Source organism: Chenopodium album, chromosome 9, assembly GCF_948465745.1.
Source record: "Chenopodium album chromosome 9, dcCheAlbu1.1, whole genome shotgun sequence".
In the NCBI taxonomy this organism is placed as follows: domain Eukaryota; kingdom Viridiplantae; phylum Streptophyta; class Magnoliopsida; order Caryophyllales; family Amaranthaceae; genus Chenopodium; species Chenopodium album.
In genome coordinates, this window is record NC_137842.1 from 33,918 (window position 1) to 59,093 (window position 25,176).

At 34.7% G+C, this 25,176-nt stretch overlaps 1 protein-coding gene across 3 annotated transcripts; it reads left to right on the forward strand.

Annotated features, from left to right (window-relative positions):
- The first annotated feature begins 855 nt into the window (after positions 1 to 855).
- On the forward strand, positions 856 to 25,019 carry LOC145558150 (peroxisome biogenesis protein 5-like). 3 transcript variants are annotated; one of them, XM_081619288.1, is made up of 16 exons: positions 856 to 1,045; positions 1,338 to 1,649; positions 2,135 to 2,269; positions 2,362 to 2,515; positions 7,425 to 7,618; positions 8,013 to 8,255; positions 8,809 to 8,928; positions 9,954 to 10,118; positions 12,733 to 12,923; positions 13,066 to 13,312; positions 13,697 to 13,781; positions 14,167 to 14,276; positions 21,455 to 21,679; positions 23,581 to 23,646; positions 24,474 to 24,568; positions 24,644 to 25,019. In XM_081619288.1, the coding sequence occupies exons 2-16, from the start codon at positions 1,530 to 1,532 to the stop codon at positions 24,720 to 24,722; spliced, it is 2,229 nt and encodes a 742-aa protein (XP_081475414.1). In that variant the 5' UTR covers positions 856 to 1,045; positions 1,338 to 1,529; the 3' UTR covers positions 24,723 to 25,019. The 3 variants fall into 3 exon arrangements, with proteins under 3 accessions (XP_081475414.1, XP_081475413.1, XP_081475412.1); XM_081619287.1 differs by having other exon boundaries at positions 1,367 to 1,649; XM_081619286.1 differs by having other exon boundaries at positions 1,371 to 1,649.
- The last annotated feature ends 157 nt before the right edge of the window (positions 25,020 to 25,176 follow it).

The following is a 25,176-nucleotide window of genomic DNA, read 5'->3' on the forward strand; positions in this document are numbered from 1 at the left end:
ATATATATATACTAAAATAACAACCGCTGATGTCATCACTGCCTACGTGTCACTTTCTTATTTAATTTTTTCCTTCCAAAATGCAAGGATGATGTCATATTTATTTTCCTTTATAAGCTACCCTATTTAACATTGTTTTGAAAATTAATTTCCATGTGAATTTTTAAATGGATCTTGCTAACGAACGGCCCCGGGGTGTTGGATAAGCATTTAAAATATTACCTAAAGTGGTATTAATGAGGGAAAGCGTGACAAAATCACGCGATGATCGGTGTAATTAATGTTAATTTTTACTTTAATCTTACTACTTTAGCTAGCTTATCCAACGCCCCGGGGGAGTTCGTTAGCATTTGCCTTTTAATCTTACTACACATATTATGTTATTTAGTTATTTATGAGTTGTTAATAATAGTTAATACCATTCAAAAAAAAAAAAAATAGTTAATAATATAATTTAATTGAAAACTCGTAATTAAATATATAAATTATGCACTTTTGGGAATTGTATATTCATATTTAATCAAAAATTAATTAGAAAAATGGAGCAAGTAGTTATTTTCTTTCAATATGTGTTAAAAGTTTATAATTCAATTCTTATTATAAAACCGTGCATCGCCAGGGGTTAACTTAGTTTTTCTTATAGAATTACCCAAAATACATTATTTTATTTTCTTTGAAAAATTATATTTCCTCCGTTTCATATTATTTGCAATGATTAGACATTTTTCCTCTTTACTTTATGCAAATAATATGAAATAGAGGTAGTAATATTTTAAAGATAAGATCCAAAGAGATCCAAAGAAAATCCAAAGAAAGAGATTAGGACCCAAAATACAATTGTATCAAATGAAAATTCCCTTAAAAAAAAAATAATGAAGTAATAATTAATAAAGGGAAGGTCACGGAGACACGGAGTTCTTCAATTATCATAATTATCAACATTGCCTCCGAGCTTTCTCTACTCCGTTGGAGCGACTTTTGAGCTTTCACGACTCCATTGAAGCGGCTTCTGAGCTTTCTATATTCCATTGAAGTAGATTTCAAGGTAAGATTTTTTTAATTTTACCGATTTTAATTTCGCTTCATCGTTAATTTAATATTCTGTATAATAAAATTTATGGTTCTTGATTGTGAAAATCGAATTCTTTTATGTAACTGGTGAGTAAATTATGAATGATTATAGTAATTGATTTGTTGCTAGAATTCCTAAAAAACCTAGATCTGAAAACGCCGACATTGGAATATGTGAATTTTTTGGTGAGTTTGTGAACAAATCTATGATTCTATGTGAATTGAGTGAATTATTATGGTAATTTTATGATGATTGAATTTCGTAGATGTGTTCTTCACAACTTTATACTCAAAGTCAGGTAAATGCAATTTATCAACATTGGCAATCCAATTTCACACAAGTTAGAATTAGCGAGTCAGAGAGAGGACCGTACGAGCGGTGAAGAGGAAGGCGAGAGGGTGGTTGGAGATTGGAGAGAGAGGGTAAATCATCTTCACCAGCTAAATCTGGTCTTATCATGGCGATGCGGGATTTGGTTACAGGTGGTGCTTCTTGTAACGATTCCGGCTCATCCTCCTCTTCTAATCCTCTGGGTTCTCTGGCCAACGCCCTTATTGGCTCATCCTCCAAAACACAGGTCTTTTGTTTTCCCCTAAATCTTTCCCTTAATTCTGCTACCCTTCTGTTGTACGAGTATTATTTTATTATTATTGCAATGATTTCTATTGCCTGCGCTATAGCTTTCACTTGTTATCTACAACTTAATTAATGTATGCCTGATTAATTCCATATATTTTACCATCGGAGTCTGACATCACCCTTTGATTCTTCACCCACTCAGCTTTTCTTATCATTTCGTCTATATTTTGTGTTATCTTGGCATCAAACTGATATAAACTGTAGAGCAGATTAGTCTTTACACTTGCTGCGATAGTGAACTTTAGAAATAAATGAATGGGAAATGCATGTATTGTGTTGGGTGAGTGAATGACACGTTTTGGAACATTACATATGCCGATTAAATTGCACTTTTGAGTTTTCATAGCATTATGTACAACTGTGATGCTTGAATCTCATGAATAAAATTCCCTTATTCTGATTGTTATATATATTGTGAAACAGGAAAGGTTGAAGGAGATCCCTACTTCAACTTCCTCAGGTTCCAGCAATCAATTTTACTCGAATTCTGATGAGCAGTTGACAGCTCTTCCTGGTTCAGAGTCAGAATATCATTTTAACCAACACTCAGCTGGCCAGGTGTGTAGCTTTTGGCTTAGTAATTAATGATAGTGTATGATGGTGATACATAGTGCAATTATGTTACGCACTGATGGATTTCATTCTGTTAGGACGTGGGCTTTCTTCACAACTATCGTTCCGCTAGTCATAGTGGATTTACGGAAGCTTGGGATGATATACAACCTGAGAGGGAATCAAATTTTCTTGAATCACGGCACATCTATAATGAAGGATTTGCTACTCAAACTCAACAATCTTGGGATGGTAATTATAATGCTTTACATCATTTGTTATTCTTATTATTATCTTTGGTTTTTGGATGGACTTGCTCTCAAGGTGGATTTGGAAGTAGGTGTTACCTTTGTTTAGTGTTCCTGTCGAATATCTCTTCATATGCATATGGTATGCCTTTGCTTTTGTTATGTTACCAATTTGCATTGTTCTACTCTCTGTTTATTATTTATGGACTTTCCATTATTGTTTTTCTTCTTCTTTTTCATTTTTTAAATTAACGTATTATTTTTTTGTGGTACCTATTTCACTTTATTCTATTTTAGGCAAACACATTATACCAAATACTTAAACCTTCTTCCTCTCAAAAAAAAAAAAAAAAAAAAAAAACTTAAACCTTCTCACTCACTCTCTCCTACTATATCCACCTTTTATTCTTACACTCACGCATCTCCTTACTACATCTCTCTTGCTTAATCCACTCAATTCTTACATGCACTCACTCCCTTAGAAACAAGAGTTTACAATAATTGGATATGTTTTGTTATCCTAACATGGAAACAAGGCCTTTTGTTAGAGTTCTTGTGATTGGGTGTTCATAGTCATAGGGTGAGGTTCACCACTTCCCTCATTTGGATTGCTTGATAAGTTGATTATAAGAAAATTAGGAAGCTTGGATCAGGTGTTAGGACGTGAAACAAAACAGAGGACAATGTTATAGGCAGTCTATAAACATGCTCATGGCACACTAAAGCGAAAGGAATCCTGTTGTGCCTAGGTGCGTGTTGGATCGCCTCATTGAAATGAGGTGCTACTTAAATAAAAAAATTGACTGATGTGCAACTAAGATGTAACCCTGGTTCGTCTCACATAGTAAACGCTCTACCCCAGAGCTCTAGCGCCTAGATGCTCCCTAGGCACACCTTTTCATACACTGGTTTGAGGTGACATGAATTAAGCAAGAGGGCAGCAATGAAAAGTGTGTTTCTTGAACATCCATGCTTTACAGCGAGAATACACTACCAGCAGCCAGATGCAGGAACAACAGGTGCAGCGTGCAATACAGTCAGGCACTCAGTGTTCTGCCGTGTTGTGTAATATTGCCAAAAAAACCCAAAAATTTGTCATGGTATCCTTTCTAAGGTTATTTAAAGTGAAGGTTTCTTCCTTGAACAATGTATTAGCCAGCTGGTGGGTAGCTTGTTAGATGAGTTACTTGATGCCCCCCTTAAGCCTATGTTATCTTTCCTTGAAATAAGGTGATCTTGAATAATAATTTTTATGTTTTCGTTTTTTTTTTTTTTTGTTGGCTTAGAAGGCATTGAAGAGAATGAACTAAAGAAAGAAGTTGGCACAAATGGTATCCTTTTTGAGGTTTGAAGATGTTTGGAAAGGTTGATTAGCTAACAGACATGTTTAACAAGATTTGGAGAATAAACAGGATGCCACATGATTAGAGGAAGAGCAATTAAGTGCCAATTATAAGAACGAAGGGGATGCTCAATTAGGGCTGTACACCGGTCCAAACCCGGACTGGAGACTAGACCGAAATCAAAAGGTTCGGGTTCCGGTCTGGAACTAATTTTTAACGGTCCGGTCCGATATTTGACCAATTGGACCGGCTAAACCTTAACTTCGTGCTTTAAAATATTTTGATGACAATTGATAACCAACCTTTAAAATATTGGGAATTCTATGGAAACTTTGCCCTGCTGGTGATGGTTGATGTGGTCAATTCAAAGTGTTGGAATTGTCACTTTGCCCTACCATACCCTTGTTGATACCTGACCACACATTGAATCCTTGTCACATACTGAGAACTAAGCAGAACCTATAATACTATGAATTGCTTTATCTCATATCAAGAGAAAAAAAAAAAAATTATGCAGCACTTTATCGACTAGATTGCTCTACTGTACACTTGTTGACACAACCTGACCAGTGCGGACACTGAATCCTATTCTTATACCTATCAAGCATTTCTACTGTAACATGCTCATTGAAAGGGCGACAAGATAATGAGATATAAAAAATGTTTAGGGTTCATAGGGTCAATTTTAGATGTGCAAATTGAAGGTAAGGGCAAAACATTTGCCTTTTATGAGCAAGGTCAATTTCTTGGGCAACTGCTGCTAGATTTTTATGGGGTTGGCTGTTGTCTGTTGAGTATAATTATTCTATTTTTATATTGTTAATGGGCATTTGTTTCTTTTCTTCTCTTGAGCTTTTCTCTTCCAAATTAATTAAATAGGGGGCAGAAGTTACGCGTAATAGGGGTTGTTTCTTTTCTTATTTTGAGCTTTTTGCTCTCCTCCATTAATCGAATGTGGAGCGGAGGTCTCATGCGGGCATGAAATAGTATTTTGAATTTTCAATTGTTTGGCTCACTTTTGCATTCCTGTGTGTGAATACTTCATTATTTTATGATAAATTGCTATTTAATTTTCTGAACCACATCTTATACTTTTTCCTTTTCTTTTCTTTTTTTTTTTCTTTTTTTTCTTTTCTTTTTATTTTTCCTTTGATAAGTTACATGGAGTAGTATTGTTTCCTGTACTGCTATAATTGGAGAAATTTACAGATTTTTTTTTCCTAAAATTTTGCTGTGTCCCACACCCATATTATAAATTAGGAAACTTCATGAACTTGTCTTTGTACCTTTGAAATTAGAATTTTCCATGTTCGCTCTTGTATTCACTATCTGTATCCAATTCCGACCACCATAGTATTTCTAAGAAACTAAAATTTATTCATAGCATTGGTGCATTACAGTAGCCTGAAAAAATAGGGAACTTCAGCTCTTAAGATACCAAAGAAATGTATTGGTTTCATTTTTAAGGGGACATATTGATAGTCAAATGAAATACTAGCACACCATCTCACTAGATTAGTGCCCTTCGGTGAGGAACAAGTGTGGATTAATCACTCTCCTTTGGAGATTAATCCTTGTGTTGTAATGGACTCTTTGTTAATTGAATAATAGCACTGACCATTTTCTTCAAAAAAAAAAAAAGGAAGAAATACCAGCCTTTTTATTTATTTATATATTTATTTTGGGAGGGGGTGGGGTTCTAACCCACCATATCCTAGTGGTTAAACCTTTCTTCATCTATTTGTTCAAGGCTTCAAGCCATAAATTATCTTTGGCAGAACATGGTTGCAGCCAATTCTTCCCACACAAAGGTATCTATAAAAGCAATAGAAAAAGAGGTGAAGGACACAAGAGTTAACAATATTCTGCCTTCACTTATAAGATAAAGTGTCTGGTAAGAATAAGACTTCTTTTTGTTATAGACTAAGGCTGATTCTCTCGATAATACTCCTTAGTAAGAGAAGGACTGAATTTTCATTGAACTAATTAATGGAAAGGATACAAAGTAGTAGCTTGAGGCTACAAATCTCCTAGCAACTTGAGGTTGCAACTCTCCAAATTTTCCTCACTAATTTCTGCCCGCGTTTCCACTAACACTACCCATACTACTTATACTAAGATGGTCAAGGATGACCTTAAGGCTTAACATGTGAAACTTAGCTAATATAGAAAAACATTAATAAACATCCTAGGACTAAGGCTGTTTTCTTTCCTTCTCCTCTTCTTAATTGATTTTGTCCCTTGCTCTTTATGGTTTGTGTTGTTGATACCCGTGTTTGACTCTTCTAGCGTAGACCCGTATAAGTTGTGGCTGACCCCCCCTAAAGCCGGTCTATTACACTTTTCTTAGGAGCATTTTTAGCCAGGATATAATGTTCTAAAAAATGGAAGGGAGTTAGGGGGTGGGGAGCATGACTAAGAGTTTTTTTTGGAAACTAACAAAGACATGATACATGACATACTTGGCTAATAATAGAGTAATAGAAATCCACCATGCTTCAACCAAATCTTTGACTCATAGAATTGGTCATTAGATAGATTGACAACCCTTACTAGTTGAACCACCTCATACATTTTCAATTATCGTTAGAATGACATGGACATCGTTTGTTTTGTCCGACTAACATACTAAAATCACATGATAAGCAAAGATTACTAAAGACGACAATTGCAATCAATGTAAGAGGTAAAATATGATTAGAACTCCTTGCTGCTTTCATAAGTCATTGAGTAGTATCAGACATTAGGTATATAGGTTTAACAAGATGTGATGATAATGTTGATTGTATCAAGCAATTCATGCACTATGCATTAATATATGTTAAAACATAAAATAACAAGACTATTGCTAAAAGAACAAATATATGTTGAATAGTTGAAAAGTACAATTGTCAAGATGCAAATGTGATTTACAAGTCCATCCTTAATTCCACATTGGTTTGTAAGGATTGAAAAGGGCTTAGAATTAATCTTTAAAGATAGTGTTGGGGGGATTTCAATTCCCCTTCAAGGCTCCAACTTTAGAAAAATTAAAGGAAACAAGACGTTCTTCCGAAATCCTATTTTTCTAGCTGCAAAATCCTCTAATTCAGATGATTATAAAGTGCCTTGGGCTTGAAGAATCCAAGGAGGTGTGGCAATTTATCAATTAGAACCTTGCAAACTCCTAATGATCTAGTTTGAAAACTTGTGCAACACCAATAAAGGTTCAAAACACCCACAAAAACACATATAGAAGGTTTGGAACTGCAAATAAATATAACATAAAATGAGCCGTAAAACACCCCATAGACATTGTACAAGTGTAAAGAAATCTATGCACTTTTGGACTCTTATCATTTGCTTGATGATGCCTTGGAAAAATATAGGGATTTTCTTTAGGAGGACCTTTAGTCTTCTATATACTGTCAACAGAGAAATTTGGCAAGAAATTCCTCTCAAGAAACTTAAGAAAATGTGTTTGCAATTGTTATAAACATTTTTGAGGTAGTTTCTTTACATTGGTTCTTTGAGAATTGTGTTTAGGTGTGTTCATAATCAAGCTAGCTGACTGATTGCTGAACTATGTAGGACCACCACAAAAAATATTGTCAGGTTTTCTGCATTCCTTTGTTGATAGTAGCCGTTTTGGTGCACCTTTTCGTCCCACTGCACTACCTATGTTGGGGTTGACCAAAGGGGAAAAACAATGTATTCGTAATCGCAGCAGCATAATGGCTCGACATTTTTTTGCCGACAAGAGTGAGGAATACATTAATGCACAGGTTTGTCGTCATTTATTTAGTTACCTATTTCTTTTATGAGCTGTAAATATTATGGTTATTATAAGTCTACCTTACTATGAAGTAGTTGGTTCTATTTTCTCTCTCATCGCTTAGTAACATTGATAAAAATTATTCGCCTCTTTAACTGGAGCAAAATTGAATATATACACGGTCAAAGATGTGCATTGGAGACCGTGAAGGTCAAAGATGTGCGTTGGAGACCGTGAAGGTCAAAGTGTAACCATAGAAAAGTGACGGAAGGAGTAGTTTTTAGGGGTCATTTTGATTTGCTAGAGGCAGAATGATTTTTTCTGTAGTTTTGACTTGAATGCAAACAATGCTGAACATTTGGAATGTTGGCCATTTTAACTATTTTTTATATATTTTTTCTCAGGTGGATGCATTACTATGTTCTCTGGATATTGACAATGATATTCAATTAAAGGGACCTCTGCCTGGTAGGGTAAGGGAGCTGGAAGAGTACTGGAATGAGTCACAAGGGGTTCGTGCTCCTGTTGCTGATGGCTGGGTTGCCGAATATAGGCAGAACAAGCCGGAACTTTTCAATCCAAATGGTTGGGCCAATTTATTTGAGCAGGAACACGGTCCTAATGGTTGGGCCTCAGAGTTTGAGCATGTAAGGAGTGCACATTCTTAATGTGTTACCAGTTTGCTATTTCCTACCTTATTTTGCGTCCATCTATATAATAATATTATTAAAACTCATGGGGACAACATGCTAATGACATGTGTCATCCATATGCCACATGTGCACTACATGCCTATATATCACCCTATGTGTCACCCCTCTGCTCTCACCATATTGAATTGTATTGATGTTTAGTCTCTTTTACAAAAACTTTTCATTGGCCTAACTTTAATGCTATATATTAGTGTTTAATTTTATTGAAAACTCTTCATATGTATAATCTCTAATTATATATTCATTTAATTATTGTAATATTGTTCAACATTAACTCTTTTAAATTAATTTGATCAAACCTATGGATTTATAATGATCCGGGGCATCGCCTGGGTCAATAACTAGTTTGATACTAAATTACAAATTTTGCCAGCAAGAATTTTGATTATCTGAAGAATATTTTACTCTTTCTCAATAAATGTAGTAGTGATCTATGAAGTTGATCTGTTCAATTTGTCAATAACTGATGCCTCTCTCCTTTTTATAGGATCAAGCTCAGGCTGTATCTCTAAATCAATCAAATCAACATATGTCAAGGCTAGCTGGAATGGAGCAAACCCGTATTCTTGCACACACATTAGCCCAAAACAACGATCCCAAGTTTCAGGTTTGAGTGTTATCCTTGGGTTACTTCAATCTATAATTGAGTATCATTTTCTTTTCAATATTAAGTAACATTTTTTGGGGAGAGGGTGTACTTCGTACATTTTTTTGGGGGGGAGGGTGTTGGGGAAGCAAAACATAATACTCCCTCCATGTTTTTCAAGTGTTACAATTTCTTAATGCAGCCTTTTTTTTAAGTGTTAACACTTCTTTTTTTTGGCAAACTAATACATTTTAATATTATTTCTTTCTTCTCATGGTCCCCACACACCTACTACTGTGTTTATTTTTAAATATTTAAAAAATTATTTCTCTCCTCTCACGTCTCTTACTTATACTCAACTATTACTTCCACTATCTTTTTCTTGTTATTTCTTTTGATACCTCAATTACCCCCACTTATGTCTTGTTATATTAAAGTCAATTAAATTACCTATAACTATGTGCTATTCAAAGTGTAACACTTAAAATAAAAATGGAGGGGGGTTGGGTTATTTTACAAATTAACTAATCAAGATTGTAATGGGTACATTTTGTGAGCTCGTTTTTATTCCACTATGATATGCTTTGATTAGATTTTGTTATTATTATAATCTAGTAGGAATCAGTGTTTTTATTTTTGACTACATAACACCATATAATATTTTGCATTAGAATTGAATGAATGGATAATTTTCTTTTCATGAGCTTTTGCTGCTATAGGCTTAGGGAATTGAACCAAACACATAACATTGACTTTGTGCATTTTGTTAATCACGAATAAAAAGAAACCCTCAATTTCTGCTAGGCTGCGAGAGTTGGGAATTATCTTTGCTACTTTCTTCCAGTTCCTACTTAAATCCTCTTTATATGCAGTATTGTATTGTAGTGGACCTATTTGTCAGTCAGAAAATACTAGCTCTTAGGTTTTTTTTTTTTTTTTCATACAATGTCTATCTAATGTTTGATCCTGCCTTTTGTGTTCATTCTTGTTCTGAGATCGGTTTGCATCGCATAGTCTTAATTTCTGGTTAACATTGCAATTTGTAGAACTCAAGATTTCTTCAATTCGTATCAAAGATGAGTCGTGGTGAACTTTTTGTTGAAGGAAATCAAGTCAAGGAGAGTTCAATATCTGCGTCTGGGGACTGGGGAGCAGAATACCAACAACATCATGATGGGGGTCTTTCATGGGCTGACCAGTTTTCTAAAGAGGCAAGTTTGCAGCGTCTGAAATTTTAGACATGTTGTTCAGTTGTGCTTTATGCTTGAATCCTAACTTTATAATATCTGGAAAATAAGTAACTTTTCTAGTTATATTCTAAACTAAGTAATTGTAAATTAGATGAGAAAGACACCGTAAACAAAAAAAGGGTAATGGACAAAAAAGCTCATGACCTCAAGATATCATAAAGCAACTAGTGTGTGGCCAAATAATTTAAGCATTGACGAGCTTCATTTAATTAATTTAAGATTATCTTCAAATCTTTATGTATTTTAGATCACTTGTGTGTTGTATCCTTTGAGTAATATTGTTCATTATCCTTGTAGGGTTTTGTGTATATGAAGAATAATACCCAATGTTTTTTAGCAACTCTTGATTATTAAACAAGATATTATGTTATTTTATGATATGGATGTATGAATAACTAAGACAGTATTGTTTGAATTCGTAAAGTTGCTAAAGTTATTTCGTTACATAATTTAAATTGTTTTGCGATCACTTTCTTGCTGTAATGTATCGGACTTGGATTAGACCCTTAGGATCCAAGTTCTATACAAAGGATGTCAAACCCTAGAATCGGATCCAACTCCAAGTCCGATTAGGTTGATTTCTAGTCCATGTCCATCGGAATATGCGGACATCTGAATCCGAGTTCATGTACTTGAATTCAATTAATCAGGTGAGTAAAGCTTACATGTAGTTTATCAAGCTCCATATAGACTTGATGAACTTGGTGTAAGCTTACACCCAGTTCATCACGCTGCACATTGGCAATGAGTACAATATCTAGTTCATCAAGCTGCACCTAGTCTTAGAAAGCTTACGCCTAATTAATCAAGGTGCACATAGACAATGAGTACAATAACTAGTTCATCGAGCTGCAACTAGTTTTAGAAAGCTTACTCCTAATTTATCAAGCTGCTCATAGACTATGAGTACAATAACTAGTTCATCTATTACACTTTGTTTTAGAAAGTTTACACCTAATTAATCAAGCTGCATATAGACAATGAGTACAATAACTAGTTCATCAAACTGCACCTAGTTTTAGAAAGCTTACACCTAATTAATCATGCTGCACATAGACAAATAGACAATAAGGTCAATAGCAGTTCATCAAACTGCACCTAGTTTTAGAAAGCTTACTCTTAATTAATCAAGATGCACCTAGTTCTAATTGATTAGGGTCTATGTGCAATGATCTAAACTTACACCTAATTCATCAAGTTGCACATAGACAATGAAGTGAATGAACACAATAACTAGTTTTAAAAAAGCTTGCACCTAGTTCATCAAGCTTGCACCAAGTTCAGTATTTGGTAGTAAAGCCACCTCAACCAATTATTTACAACAAATGCTTGTTAGGTTTGAAAAAGCGCGCCTTAGGCGCTAAGGCGCAAGGCGGTAGGGGGTAAGCGCTTTTTTTGGCCTGGGCAATGCGTTTTCAATTAGGCGCACAGGAGGCGCTTTTGAATCAATTTTCTGCCAATTTTTTTTAAGTGCGCCTCACTTCAAAGAGGCAAGGCGCGCCTAGGCGCTGCATAACCCTTATCGCTTTAGCGCGCCTTAGAGCTTTTTTATACATTGGTTAGGTGCAATAAAAACACAATTATACCAAAATAATGTTGACTAGCTTGTTCAGAGGCTTTGTCAATGATATATAAACAATGAGTACTTAATAGTGATTAGTTCCTATGATTCTGCATGAGAATTAACAATAGAATATGCATGTCCAATTTAACTAGTAACTGATTTTTATTTTTTTAATGTTTGTTTTGGCCATTGGCAGCTAGTGCTCAAGCGATCCAAAAATAGAATGTTAACTCGCTAGGTAGCATCATTAAAAATTTCTAAGAAAATTAAAAATAGATAGTTGAGCCACAATTGAAAGGTTGTTGTAATTGAAGTGGATTAACCCTCATTGATTTTAGGTTCCAATTCTAAAGAGTTATGTTAGATATTTGACTACGAAGGGAGTTTTTTTTCATTGAAAAGTATTGGTTTTATCTATTATGTGTCTTCTTTTTTTAATTGAACTTATTAATTTGAAGTTTTAACTTTGGACTTTCTTTTTAACCCTTTTCTAGTGTATATTTTGTTATATATGATCACATTTTCAAGAAAGTTTATAGATGCCTTTTTAAATTTATCTTAGTATTCTCTTTTATTATTTTACCCCATTAGTGTTTTATGAAACTGTAATTAGTATTCTCTTTTCAAACCGTTATGTTTTTTACTCTAAACGTTTTAACCACCTCTTTAAAACTTTCTTGAATTTTTATTTTAGTTCTCTTTTTAAACTCCCTTTATATTTCTTGAATGCTCTTGTTTTTCTCACTTTACTCATCTTTTTCCAAACTATTTCAACTGAATATCTTGTTATGATCCTTTTTATATTGTACGGTTCCTTATGACGATTCATGTTAGCCGACCCCAAATCATTGTGGGACTAAGGCTTTGTTGTTTTTGTGATCACATCTTTCCCATATCTGGGAGGACTATCATTCTCTGTAGTAGCAGTTTATTACATCTTCCCCATATCTGGTTGGATTTCTTTGTCTCATCTCTGATTTTTCTGTGTAATAATAAAAAATAAAAATTCAGCTCCCTCGTGGTGAAGACAAATGGGTTAATGAATTTACTAGCGCAAGAGAAAAGGAATTGTTGGGGGATGACAAGTGGGTAGATGAGTTCTCCAAGTTAAACGTCCAAGACTGGGTAGGAGAATTTGAGCATCAAACTGAAGGTGCAGTTGGTGAGGATATTATGGACAGCTGGGCTAGTGCTTATGATGAGTAAGTGTAGCTGACTGTGGAAATTAAATTTGTTTACATACCGTACTTAATAAACAAACAAATGGGAGCTGATGAATTGACTTTTTTGGATAACACATATGCATATAAGAGCTAATTGGCCTTGTTTCTGTATAAAGTGCAGGTATCTCAATGAACAGTCTGTTGCCAAGCATAATTCAGATTCCTCAAAGGGTGTCTATGTATTTTCTGACATGAACCCCTATGTTGGTCACCCTGATCCTCTAAAAGAAGGGCAAGAGCTGTTTAGAAAGGGGCTATTAAGTGAATCTGTGCTTGCTTTAGAGGCTGAAGTCTTGAAGAATCCTGGCAATGCTGAAGGCTGGAGGTTATTAGGAATAGCTCATGCAGAAAACGATGATGATCAACAGGTCAGTGCTACCCATTGTATAACTCTGATGGCAATTTTTTGGTACATCTTCTTGGTAAGAGTGTGGGGCTGGATCCATGCTGGGATGAATACTTTGTTATTCTTCTACATTTTGACTCATCATTCCATGATATTAGAAATTAAATGAATTTACTGAATGTTGGATAACTTTAAGAACATGATGCCTTTATTATTGTTATATGAGATTCAAATTGTTCCAATATGATGACAAATGCTTAGATATTTGGGGGACCCTTTTAAGTTAGCAGATGAGCTATGGTATGTTTGATTGGAATATGTTGCAATTTTTAAGAGATTGTCTCTTGAACTGGCGATTTTTATGTTAGTTGAATCTTCTGAGCACTGTCTTTTTATGAGCTTGCAGGCTATAGCATCGATGATGAGGGCTCAAGAAGTTGACCCCACAAACCTAGAAGTTCTTCTTGCTCTTGGAGTGAGTCATACAAATGGTAAATCTAATGCTAATCTTCTTGCTCTTCCTCTTACATTATTTTACCATCAGAACTTGCTAGGTGGGTAAAGGTTTGATGGTTGTTTTTTTTTTTTTTTTTTGGAATTTGGGAACCTTTAAACTGTTAAGTGTTTTTCTTTCTACAAATTGGATACCCGTTTATGGTTACTTTGTTGTGGAAATTTGTTTCCACAAGCAGAGTTGTGAACTTGTAGCAGATGAATGTAGAAATTATAATGTACTGTATTTAAGTAAAACTTGCCAGTTAATTAAATTAATTGGGATAAAAAAAAAAAAAAAAAAAAAAAAAACCTATTTCCCTTATTTCTGTTTTTATTTAAATTAGTTTTTATAGGACTAATTGAAATATGTGTAAACTTCAGAATTGGAGCAATCTGCTGCACTGAAATATCTGTACCAGTGGCTTCGCAATCACTCAAAATATGGGACACTTTCACCTGAAGAGCTGCCTGATAATCTTTATTATGCTGATGTAAGTGACCTCATCTCAAATCTTTGCTTATTGAGTTGTTACTTGTTTGGCTCATCACCGAGGTTTCTCATGTTTCACAATATTTAAGGGTTTTAGAGGGAGTTGCAAGATTCCCTTACATTTATTTAATTAATATATTTTGGTACATGCACACCTTTTACCCTTTCTTTTCAAAATAAATCAGCATTACTTGTTTTTCTTTCTTTCTGACTTTTTGTCACTCTCCCCCAATTTCAGAAATCCTAATTGTGTTTCTATCTATTTTCTCCCTTAATTTCTTTAACTTCCCCCCCTGTAACACCCCAATAATTCTCCCTTTTCCAAACCACTTACTTTAAATAAAAATAGAGGAGAACCATTGGCATGTTACCGCCACGTGTTAAAACGTTAAGGCTTTATCAAAGTATTACAGCGGAAATCCAACTTAAATCTTAAAATAATATAATTTAGAAAACCAATAAGTCAAAGCTTACAAATTGGAACCATAAATCCCTTATTTAAAACCAAACCAATAATCAAAGTCCCAAAACATAATTAAAGTAGTAAAACACAAATAAGTTCAACACAAAGAACGAATACTCTCAATCACACCAATCCCTTGACAATGCGTATGTCAAATCACCGAACTTCACATCATCAAGCTAACCTGTGCAATACTGCTCCCCAATAATACAAGTGTAATAATTGGATCATCATAGGGTCATTGAAAGGCGAAGGCCATGACCAAAAGAAAACACACAAAAGCACGCAATCAGCAAAGCTGAGTACATACAAGCTACAACGCACAAAACCTGACATGCTCAACTAATTAAAGTAAATAAACGTACAACTTGAATTCATTAATCAAGACTCCACACTTAAACAATTCAATTGACTCAACATACTTTCTAACCAATTATAAACACTCGACTCTTTATATTTGATTTAATTAATTTAGTTTGGAGTAAGCAATAGACGAGGTTGTCCAATCCACCAAATCATTTTGGTCCCAAATGACCATTTAAAATAAAAGTTTAGCGCGATGCAAGAATGGGCGCGACTTCATTCTCACAAAGTTAGTCTAGGATCCAATCTAACTTTCATTATAAAATAAAATGTAAATACCAAAAGAGAAGAGGACATGTTGATCAAACAAGCCTCGGAAAGCCACGGGCTACCACCGTGTACCCCAACCCATAATTGTCAATACTCTACAAGTGCACGCTTTCTAGAGTTTTATTGCTCATCCATGTTTCAATTTACGTGATTACAATTTTAATTAATAGCCGACTCAATCCAATAGACCATACATAAAAATCATACATCAATTTACTTTTAATCTTATTTAGGACAATGGTGATCACATCACAAGTTGACCTTTAATTCCATTAAACTTCCAAATTATTCAAAATTGTTGAACATAGTCAACCCACCTAGCCATTTCGGCTTAATCCACCTTTACTCAACATACTAACAAGTCATGATTGAGTAATAAAATAAATAACAACCTTGTGGAATAATTAATAAATTAATTCCACTTAAACCATTCAATTTCAAACCTTTAATAATCCAAATGTGGTTAACAAACCAATCCAATAAAAATATGTTTTTATCAACATTCCATACAAACAATTAATCCAATATAATTCAACATGTTTGCATCCATAATCCCATACAAACATAATCAATTCACCAAAACATATCTCATAAACATAAGCACATGAATTAAATCAATGTGTAACCAAACAATTTCCATCCAAGTGTTCCCTAATCATGAAACTAAGTTCTTTCCTTTTGGTACCTAAACATGATACTACTTATAACGAAGTAGACATTTACGTATCTCGTATAAATAATCCTTTGTGCCACTTTTAATCACTTAAAACAACCAATAATCACAAATTAATACTTAACCAAATTTCCAGCAATATAAATTAGATTAAAAGTTCTTAAAACTTCCTTAAAAACATGTTTTTATGCTTAATTAATCAATAGAAATACAATAGGAACAAAAGGCCAAAATTAATTGATCATAAGAACCCTAAAATCCCAATTTCAATAAATTAAAACCCTTGGTTTATAATTCATAAAATCTGAAAATTTATAACATAATTAAAATCTGAAATTATTAGTTTAAAACATCAAAAACATGATTTTGATACTAAAAATATAATCTTTATACTACAAAATCAAAACCCAAAACAATTTAATAATAAACAAGATAGTAGAACAAAAATAAGAGGAGGAAAAAGGGGCAGCCAAGGTGGGCTGCTTGGTGGGTCGTCGGCGGTGACCGGCGACCAGCGGTGGTGGGCAGCAGGCGGCAGCAGGGGAAGCAGTGAGCTATGCTCACGTGAAGAAAGAAAAGAAAGAAAGAAAAAGAAAAGAAAAAGGGAAAAGAAAAGGAAAGAAAAAATAAGGGAAAAAAATAAAGAAATAAAATAAAGAGAAGAGAAGTTACTAACCTATTTATAGGAGAGAGAGTTGTAGGGTAAGTAGTAAGATTGGGCCTCATAAAATTAATGGGCCAATTAAGTAAATAAGATGAGTTTGACTTTGTTTGTTTGAACATGAATTATAGAATGAAGGTATGTATAAAAATTTGTACCAAAATAATTTTCGACCCAAAATTAAAAATTGAAACTTTTGAAATTAAATTCCGGAAAAATACAAATAAATATTATAAATAATATATAATTTCATTTATAATATATTTAAAAATATGGGGGATTACACCCCCCGCCTTAACTTCATCAAATTCCTATTTTTCTCATAATTTGTTTCGTTATAATAGAAATTTTATAATGTCTTGTGCAAATGGTTAGAGCTGTCAATTCGGGTAAACGGGTTGGGTTTGGGTTGGGTAAGTGTGGGTCGGGTCAACTCGAGTCAGGTCAATTCGGGTTAATGTCGTAACCTATGCGGGTCGGGTTCGGGTCGGGTCATGCTTGAGTCGGGTCACGTCGGGTCATACATCTTATTGGGTTTGGGTCGGGTTTAGGTCGGGTTAATAATAGGTCGTTGGGTTACATTCGGGTCGGGTGAATAAAAAGTCGTGTTAAATTCGGGTTTTCACGAGTTAAAACGCGTAGGGTCATTTTCGGGTTCGATTCAGGTCAATAATTTGCGAGTTATAATCAGGTCGGGTCATTCTCGGGTTTAAGTTGGATTCGGTTCAAGTCAATAATTTGCGGGTTATATTCAGGTCGGATCATTTCCAAGTTGGGTCATTCTTGGGTTCAAGTTGGATTCGGTTCAAGTCAATAATTTGCGGGTTCGGTTCAAGTAAAGACAAAATACTTTCGATATTAACATAGAGTAGTTTAGCCTTACGAAGTTTTGACTTTACTAGTGGATTACAATATATAAAGCATATATCTTTATTTAGCTAGTCAATGTCTATAATAATAAAGATGTATAAAATAATAAGTCGAGTTGATTTTGGGTCGGGTCAATAACAAGTCGTGTTGTTTTCGGGTGGGTTTGTAATAAATCGGGTTGAATTTTGAGTCGGGTTAGTAACGGGTCGGGTTAGGAACAGGTCGTGTTGAATTCAGGTCGGGTTAGTAACAGGTTGGGATAAATTCGGGTTTATACGAGTTAAAACGGGTTCGGGTCAATTTCAGTTCAGGTCGGGTTTGGTTCAGGTCAATAATTTACGGGTTATATTTCGGTCGGTTTATCTCCAAGTCGGTTCATGTTCGGGTTCGGGTCTCAAATACTCGGGTCTAGGGTTGGTTTTAGGTCGGGTCAGATCGGGTTCGGGTTACCATTTTTTCGGGTTCAGACGGTTAATAATCGGGTTCGGGTTGGTATCTCTGGTCGGGTCAACGTTTGACATATCTACAAATGGTTCAATAAATTTACATCGCTCCTCTATCAGAATTCCATCACTCTAGCCACTTGTTGACCTACCTCCTCAATGGAAACTCGCTGACGAGATCTACTGCTGCTACCGTTGAGTCTAGTCATCTCTCTTCTAATTTGGGTTTTACCTTCACTTTCACTTGAAATCCGATGACGGTTTAAATCTCTCCGCCACCATCACGACTCACCTCCTACGGAAACTGTGATGTATTACAGATGCTGGACTGGTGACGGGAATGGCACGGTGATGGAAGCGACAATGGGTTTATCCATCGTGGTGGAGGTGGGTTTAATTGTATATGAAGATTTGGAGAGAGAGAGACAGAGATAAGGGTCTTGATGGTGGAAAGACACGAATTTGTTTTAATAATGCATCATTATTAAAAAAAATATAAAAATAAAAAATAAATACGTAGTAAATAAAAACTAATTAGGCACAAATTTTGTTGAAAAGTGGCCGTTATTTTGGGTAAATTAAATGAATAGTAAGGGAATTTTTTGTCATGTTGTGGAGGATTCCCACGCGGCACCCAATGTACAACAGGGTGTCAAAGTAACATTAATACATGTACTTTATAATGGGACGGAGGGAATGGTATTTCAGTTAGAGCATAGTTAGCAAACAGGTCGCATTGTGTTGTGCTTGTTCCCTTGCCACGTATAAATTGGATGGAAACCCTTAAACACAAAAACGCTGGAAAGCCAGGAAATCAAAAATGAACACAACTGTTTTTTAAAACAATAACACAGACCTAACCCACCCAATGCGTGGTTCTTGCAGGTGTCATCGTACAGACGTTTCAATAAAAAAAAACGGATGGAACATACTATTAAAATGTAATGAATAGTTGTAGTGAAAAGAACATACTATTAGAATGTAATGAACATATACTTAGTGAAAGGAACATATGTCCATGTTTTTTTTTATTGTTAGGGTAATGTACTTCTGTTTGTGACAAAATAATCATTGCTTATTGTGAAATGGTTCTTTGAATTTTGTCTTTAGATTATTGTGGGTACATATAAATAATGTTCATTACATAATATTATCATGTTCTTTATAATATTACAGAACGTAAAGCTGGATGTTCTTTACAAAACATATACTTCCTCCGTTTTTCTTTAGATGCAACACACCCTTTAGCGCAATTATTAAGAAAGGTGGGGTTTACATGAAATAATAAACTTTAAAATAGGATGAGTGGTTGTTAGGAGTGTAATTTAGTGGGCCATGTACTTTAAATAAGGTAAAAAACAACTATATGCTCTTTCTGCTTTTTTTTTTTTTTTAAAAAACAAAATTATTAATAATAACAACAACAACAACAACAACAACAACAAGGGAGTTGTCTAGTATCATTCGGTTTATAGTGATCAAATAGAGAGGGAGTTGTCACTTTTGCACATGAGACAAATAATAATAATCATCATCATCTAAGGAGAGCCATAATGGGTAGTGTAGTATCATTCTGTTTATAGTGATCAGATTTAATTATAAATAGAGAGGGAGTTTTCACTTTTGCACATGAGACAAAAGCAATCATCCTAGGGATTGAAACTGTGTATGTAAATAGAGAGAGATGAGGAAGGAGGAGGCAGGCAGATTATGAGTGAATTCTTAGGAGAATTGTGACCTCAAGATATTAGGAGAGTTGTGACCTTAAGTCACTATTTGGAGCTTTGTAGCCTAAAGCTGCTAGCTTGTATTTAATATTTTCAATCAATGATTTGATCATTCCTCGTTGTTTTTTTGTGTTAACTGTGTGTGTGAGAGAGTCTTAACAATATTGAGCCCATTTCAACCCGTTTAGCTAATCGGGTTGTGTTTTGGTTAGGAATTTTCAACCCTTTTGTGTTCATAACTAGCTAAAGCTTATAGAGGTGTATTGTGTTCTAATTATACTCCAAATTGCAAACTATTGCCAAAAAGTTAACACATTCGTAGAATAAATATACTGTATGAGATTTAGAAAACGGGCTTTTACTAAAAAAATTAATACTCGTACAAGCTTTACAATTGTCATATTCTCTTCTGAATACGCAAATGTGATGCTATCAAAACTTCATGTGCTTTAGGGATGGTTGCTCCATTTGTCAAACTCCTAAAGTTTGTACGATCCCCATCTTCAAACTGGAAAAATAAAAAAGGAGGAAACGAACTATGCAAGAGCAAAAAAAAAAAAAAAAACAAAAAATCACCTTAGATAGGTATAGAGCACGAGTAATCAAATCTACAAAAATTAACCAAGAGAAAAACAAAAGAGAATAACTTAATTTCCATTTTCTTAGAGAGAGGAAGTGTAAGAGAGTGTTTTGAGTCTTTAAGAGGCTGAAAAGAGACTTTTATGGCGACTGCTATGATTGAATGACCAAGTGAGAGTGTTACCTGTATTAGGGCTTGATTCTTGGATTGAGAGATGCTATATATGAAGGCTGAGTATTGGGGTTTTAGGGTTTAGGCCATGTTTTTTTAAAAAGAATTGTATTGGACTTTAAGGCTTGGGACAAAGTACAAGTTGTATAAGTTGATATTTTTTTTTTGTATATATATATTCCTTTAAGTGGCTGAATGAGTCTAACATGACCCTAACTCAACCCTTTATGCGGGTTGGCTTGTGTCAAGTTCGTTTTGTAATTTTCAACACTAATCCGACCCATTCAACTAGTTGTGTCTTGTCGTGTTTATCAGTTTAACTAAATGAGTAAAAAATGTTTAATAATAAACCCCTTTTTCAAGTCTAGTTTGTGTTGTGTTAGCTTTTGCCAACTCTAATATCAGTATTGGAACCCCTAAAGTGGCTTGTTCTCAGGTTTAGGCTTACTAGATCAAGGGGCTCTCCCTTTCACCCCCTACAGCGTACACCACCTCCCCCCCCCCCCCCCCCCCCCCCCCCACCCTAAAAAAAAAAATAAAAACAAAAACCACTAGCACCACATAAAAAGCAAAATCAGAAAGGAAAAAAAAAAAAAGAGCTGCCATTTTTTTTTTGCCTTGGCCCTTGGGGGTGAGGTTTATGGATAGATAATATGCACTTGTAATTGCCATTTTTTGGGAAATCCAAGAGGTTATGTGTTACTAAAAACTGATGTCGACTAACTGTAGGAAAAAATAAAAAATAAAAAATTCACGTGTTTGTCTGAAATTTCTTTTGTTATTAGTGCTCCTTTTTTAACTTCCCTTTTCGATAGGATAAGAGAAGTGTGGAGGGCTCATTGGTCCAATAGTTCTGGATGTTTCTCCTCTAAAAAATAATCATAATCTTGCCATATATGTGCAAATTTAGTAGTTATTTATGTTCATTGTTTATGATCTAGAAGCGCATGGCTTGCAGATTGCAAGGATTTTCAATGAGGCTGCTCAGATATCACCTGAGGATGCTGATGTCCATATTGTATTGGGTGTACTTTATAACTTATCCAGGGAATATGACAAAGCCATTGATTCATTTAAGACAGCCATAAAACTAAAACCACATGACTACTCCCTTTGGAATAAGCTGGGTGCCACACAAGCTAATAGTGTTCAGAGTGCAGAAGCAATAGATGCTTATCAGCAGGTAGCTTCTTATTGCAATTTATGGTGCCCTTTTTCTCTTACATATTATGCACCTTGATGATATTTGTCAAATGTCCCATTCAAATGGAAAGTAATGTTGTGTGATCTCGATCATTGAAACTTGTAATACTTCCTCTGTTTTTTTTAGATGCATCAGTTTCTATAAATGGAAGTTCCAATTTAGATGCATCACTTTCCTTTTTACTTAATAGATTCTCTCTATCTCTCTCATATCACATGGACCCTTATTATTTTTGTCCATCTCTTTCTACTCCAAATATTGCCTATGAGTACTTTCAAAAGTGATGCATCTAAAAAAATGAAGTATTTACTAGTTTATTTTTGCTATCTTCTGGAGTCTAGTTTAATTAGTTGGGCATTTCTTAGGATCCATCCGTTTATTATTAATTCTCTCTTGCAAATCTGTTTGACTGAATACCTTTCTTTTTGGCCAAAGTTAGTTTAGGAATTTCGAAGTCCCCTTACCCTTACTGTTTACTAATGAAAAATTAGCTTAGGAATTCTTGTGTTTTTTAGGTTATTGTCATAAGTACCTTGATGAAATTTCGTTAGAAAATTCAAATGACCAATATGGCAATATGATCTGTATCCTTGAAGTTATAGTTTGAAGGCAGCTGACTTGCTCTGCTACCTTTTGGAGTCATGAAGGGAGGAAATGACTGTTGTTGTCAACTTGCGTGGCTAGCCTATGGGTGGCTGGGTGCATAGTTGGGAAGAGATGACTAGGTTTTCAAAAGTAGATTTATAAGTAGTCTTTATGGAATAGAATTATGATTGTTGCTTCCCTACTGCATTCGTTAATTCAAAGGGCTGTCTAATAAAAATACAGATTTGTGTTCAGAATTTTTTTTTAAGTAAAGCCCTTCTTAATAACAGTAACTTAGTTTAATAAATAGAGTGCGGACATTGGCCTGTATGTGCTGTAGTGTTAAGTTTTTGAACCTTTTCATTTCAAACATGGATTCAATTTGCGGGATGGTTACATTGTTTGTTAATGTTTTTTACTGGAACTCTGAAAGTGTTTCAGCCTAGATGGGTGAAATATTGTTGAGGAAATGTATCCTTAAGACTCCCTGGTTTTATTAATCACTAATTACTGGATGCACAAGAGCATACTATTCATTTCAGCTATATGTAATCTTGAAATTCTCACACACCCTACATTGAATATTAAGTGTCCACTTGGCTACAAATTCTTTCTTTTTATTCCACATCATTGTTTGTGTCTTATGTTTTGTAGCAACAATTTTTAGGAATAAGAGATTCACCTGTATATTTCTCCCTGTCTTTTTGCCATATCACCGAAGAAGCTGTCCCTCTCTTTGATTTACTGGCATCTATATCAAACAATTATCCAATATTTTCTGCAAGTCGCTGTACAAATGTAGCAGTAACATGGGTAATCTGATAGTCTTCCACTTTTGTTACCACCATTCATGTTGCAAGCTCTAATTTCTGTTTAGTCTTTTAAGTGTGGTAATTCCGTAATTTCTCTATGCATGTTTACGGGTAGAGGAAGTGGGAACAAAAGGATTTTAGTGGTGATTGTAGGCCTTTCATTTTGAAATCCAGAATCCATAGGATTTATTATGCGGTACGTGAATTTTTCAACATCAATATATATCATTCGCAATTCTAGACCTCTAGTCATCTGAAGTAGTGAAACTACCTAAAATGATTCCCTATCCATGAAAAGTAATAAAGGAGCTAGAAAGGGTTGAGTTTGACTGTTTGAGTTTAGGTCTTCTTCAAATGAGAAATTATGAACTAATGAGGTGCTGGTTGAAAATTGCTTTTCTGTTTATAACAATGATTCACTTTGCTACTCTCTCTCTCTCTCTGTGTAACATTTTCACACTTAATTTATTGTGTGTCTACCAGGCCCTAGATCTGAAGCCCAATTACGTTCGTGCATGGGCAAATATGGGTATCAGCTATGCCAACCAGGTTCTGCTCTACTTTTTACTTGTTCCTGTTTTTCTTGTGTATAATTAGTGAAATAGTGACAGCTGCCTTTCATTGTGAACTTGTCCTTGAGATCTTTTTCTACTTTGAGTCATATTTACAAGTCGAGGAGCTCCTGCAGTATCCCTCCCTTTTCATATTTATTTTATCCTCGCACAGGATAGGGGGTTTTACTTATGGTCAAAAGACCAAGACTGTTGCTTAGAAGTTCTGCTAATTTGCGAGGAATGTAGTTGTATTTTTGTAAATAAAAGACCATTATAATAGAGTTGAGTCTTGAGTGCCTTGCCTCTACCCTCTGTGTTACATCTAAACGTGTTTATTCGTAACCGGATCTTCCTTGTTTTCCATGCTATTAATGACCCTTGGACGTATTGCCTCCACCTCTAAGCATGTATATCTCTTCATAAATTTCTATTACCACTCAAAACTGTTTAAGGTGGTGAGTGTTAGTGAAAACTTAATAAGAGAAACACGTACTTGGGGACACTTGGTGATGGAGTTGCATTAACGTGGACGTTGGCATGGGACGTATTTTACAATAATACAAATGAGTTGAACATACAAGTACTACCATTTATTTACAATAACAGGGCAGTATAGTATTAAAACTATTAGCTACTTCACCTATTTAGGTATTGGGATCTAAAAGCATAATGCTAATTGAGGCCTGCCATTGAACCTTGACTTTCTCATTAATCAGCAGATATGATATTTTGGTGCATGCAGCGCCCAATTTTATTAGGATTTGCATTTTACCTATTGAACCCATGCAGAAAAATATAGTATTATAATTAAGTTCTTGACAGGGCATGTACGAGGAATCTATCCGTTACTATGTTCGTGCGCTTGCAATGAATCCAAAGGCAGATAATGCGTGGCAGTATCTGAGGATTTCTTTGAGGTATTTCTGTTGTCATGAAGTTTGATTTGCTAAATTGAATTTCGTGAGTGCTCACATATGACATGTATATTGCAGTTGTGCTTCAAGAAATGACATGTTGGAAGCATGTGATTCTCGTAATATTGATGTCCTTCAGAAAGAATTTCCGCTTTGAATGTCTTTATACCCTGTGAACATTATGATATGATCTGGACATAAAACATTGATGTAAATTCATAGCGCTCTATTATTGATTACATTTTTTAGATTTTGTAGCTGGGCAGCATTTCTCTAACAATGTTGACAGTTGCCTGTAAAAGCTTTGAAGACACGGCTGAAATAGTTGATTATCCTTTGAGAAGATTCTCCGAGAGCTAAGCTTGAGTTTTTTTTACATGTATATATATGAATCATCTGCTGACACACTTCATAAAATGATATGGTTATACACTTGCACATATTTCTATGCCAATACATGCTAAGTTGTTACTGTATACCATTATGTAAAATTGTAATAGTTGTAATATAATGATAAAGTAATATAGTATATTCAAGTTGGGGTTGTTGTGTCAAAAAAAAAAAAAGAAGTTGGGGTTGTTTATGGCGAGTCGAATCATTAGCTAGAAATA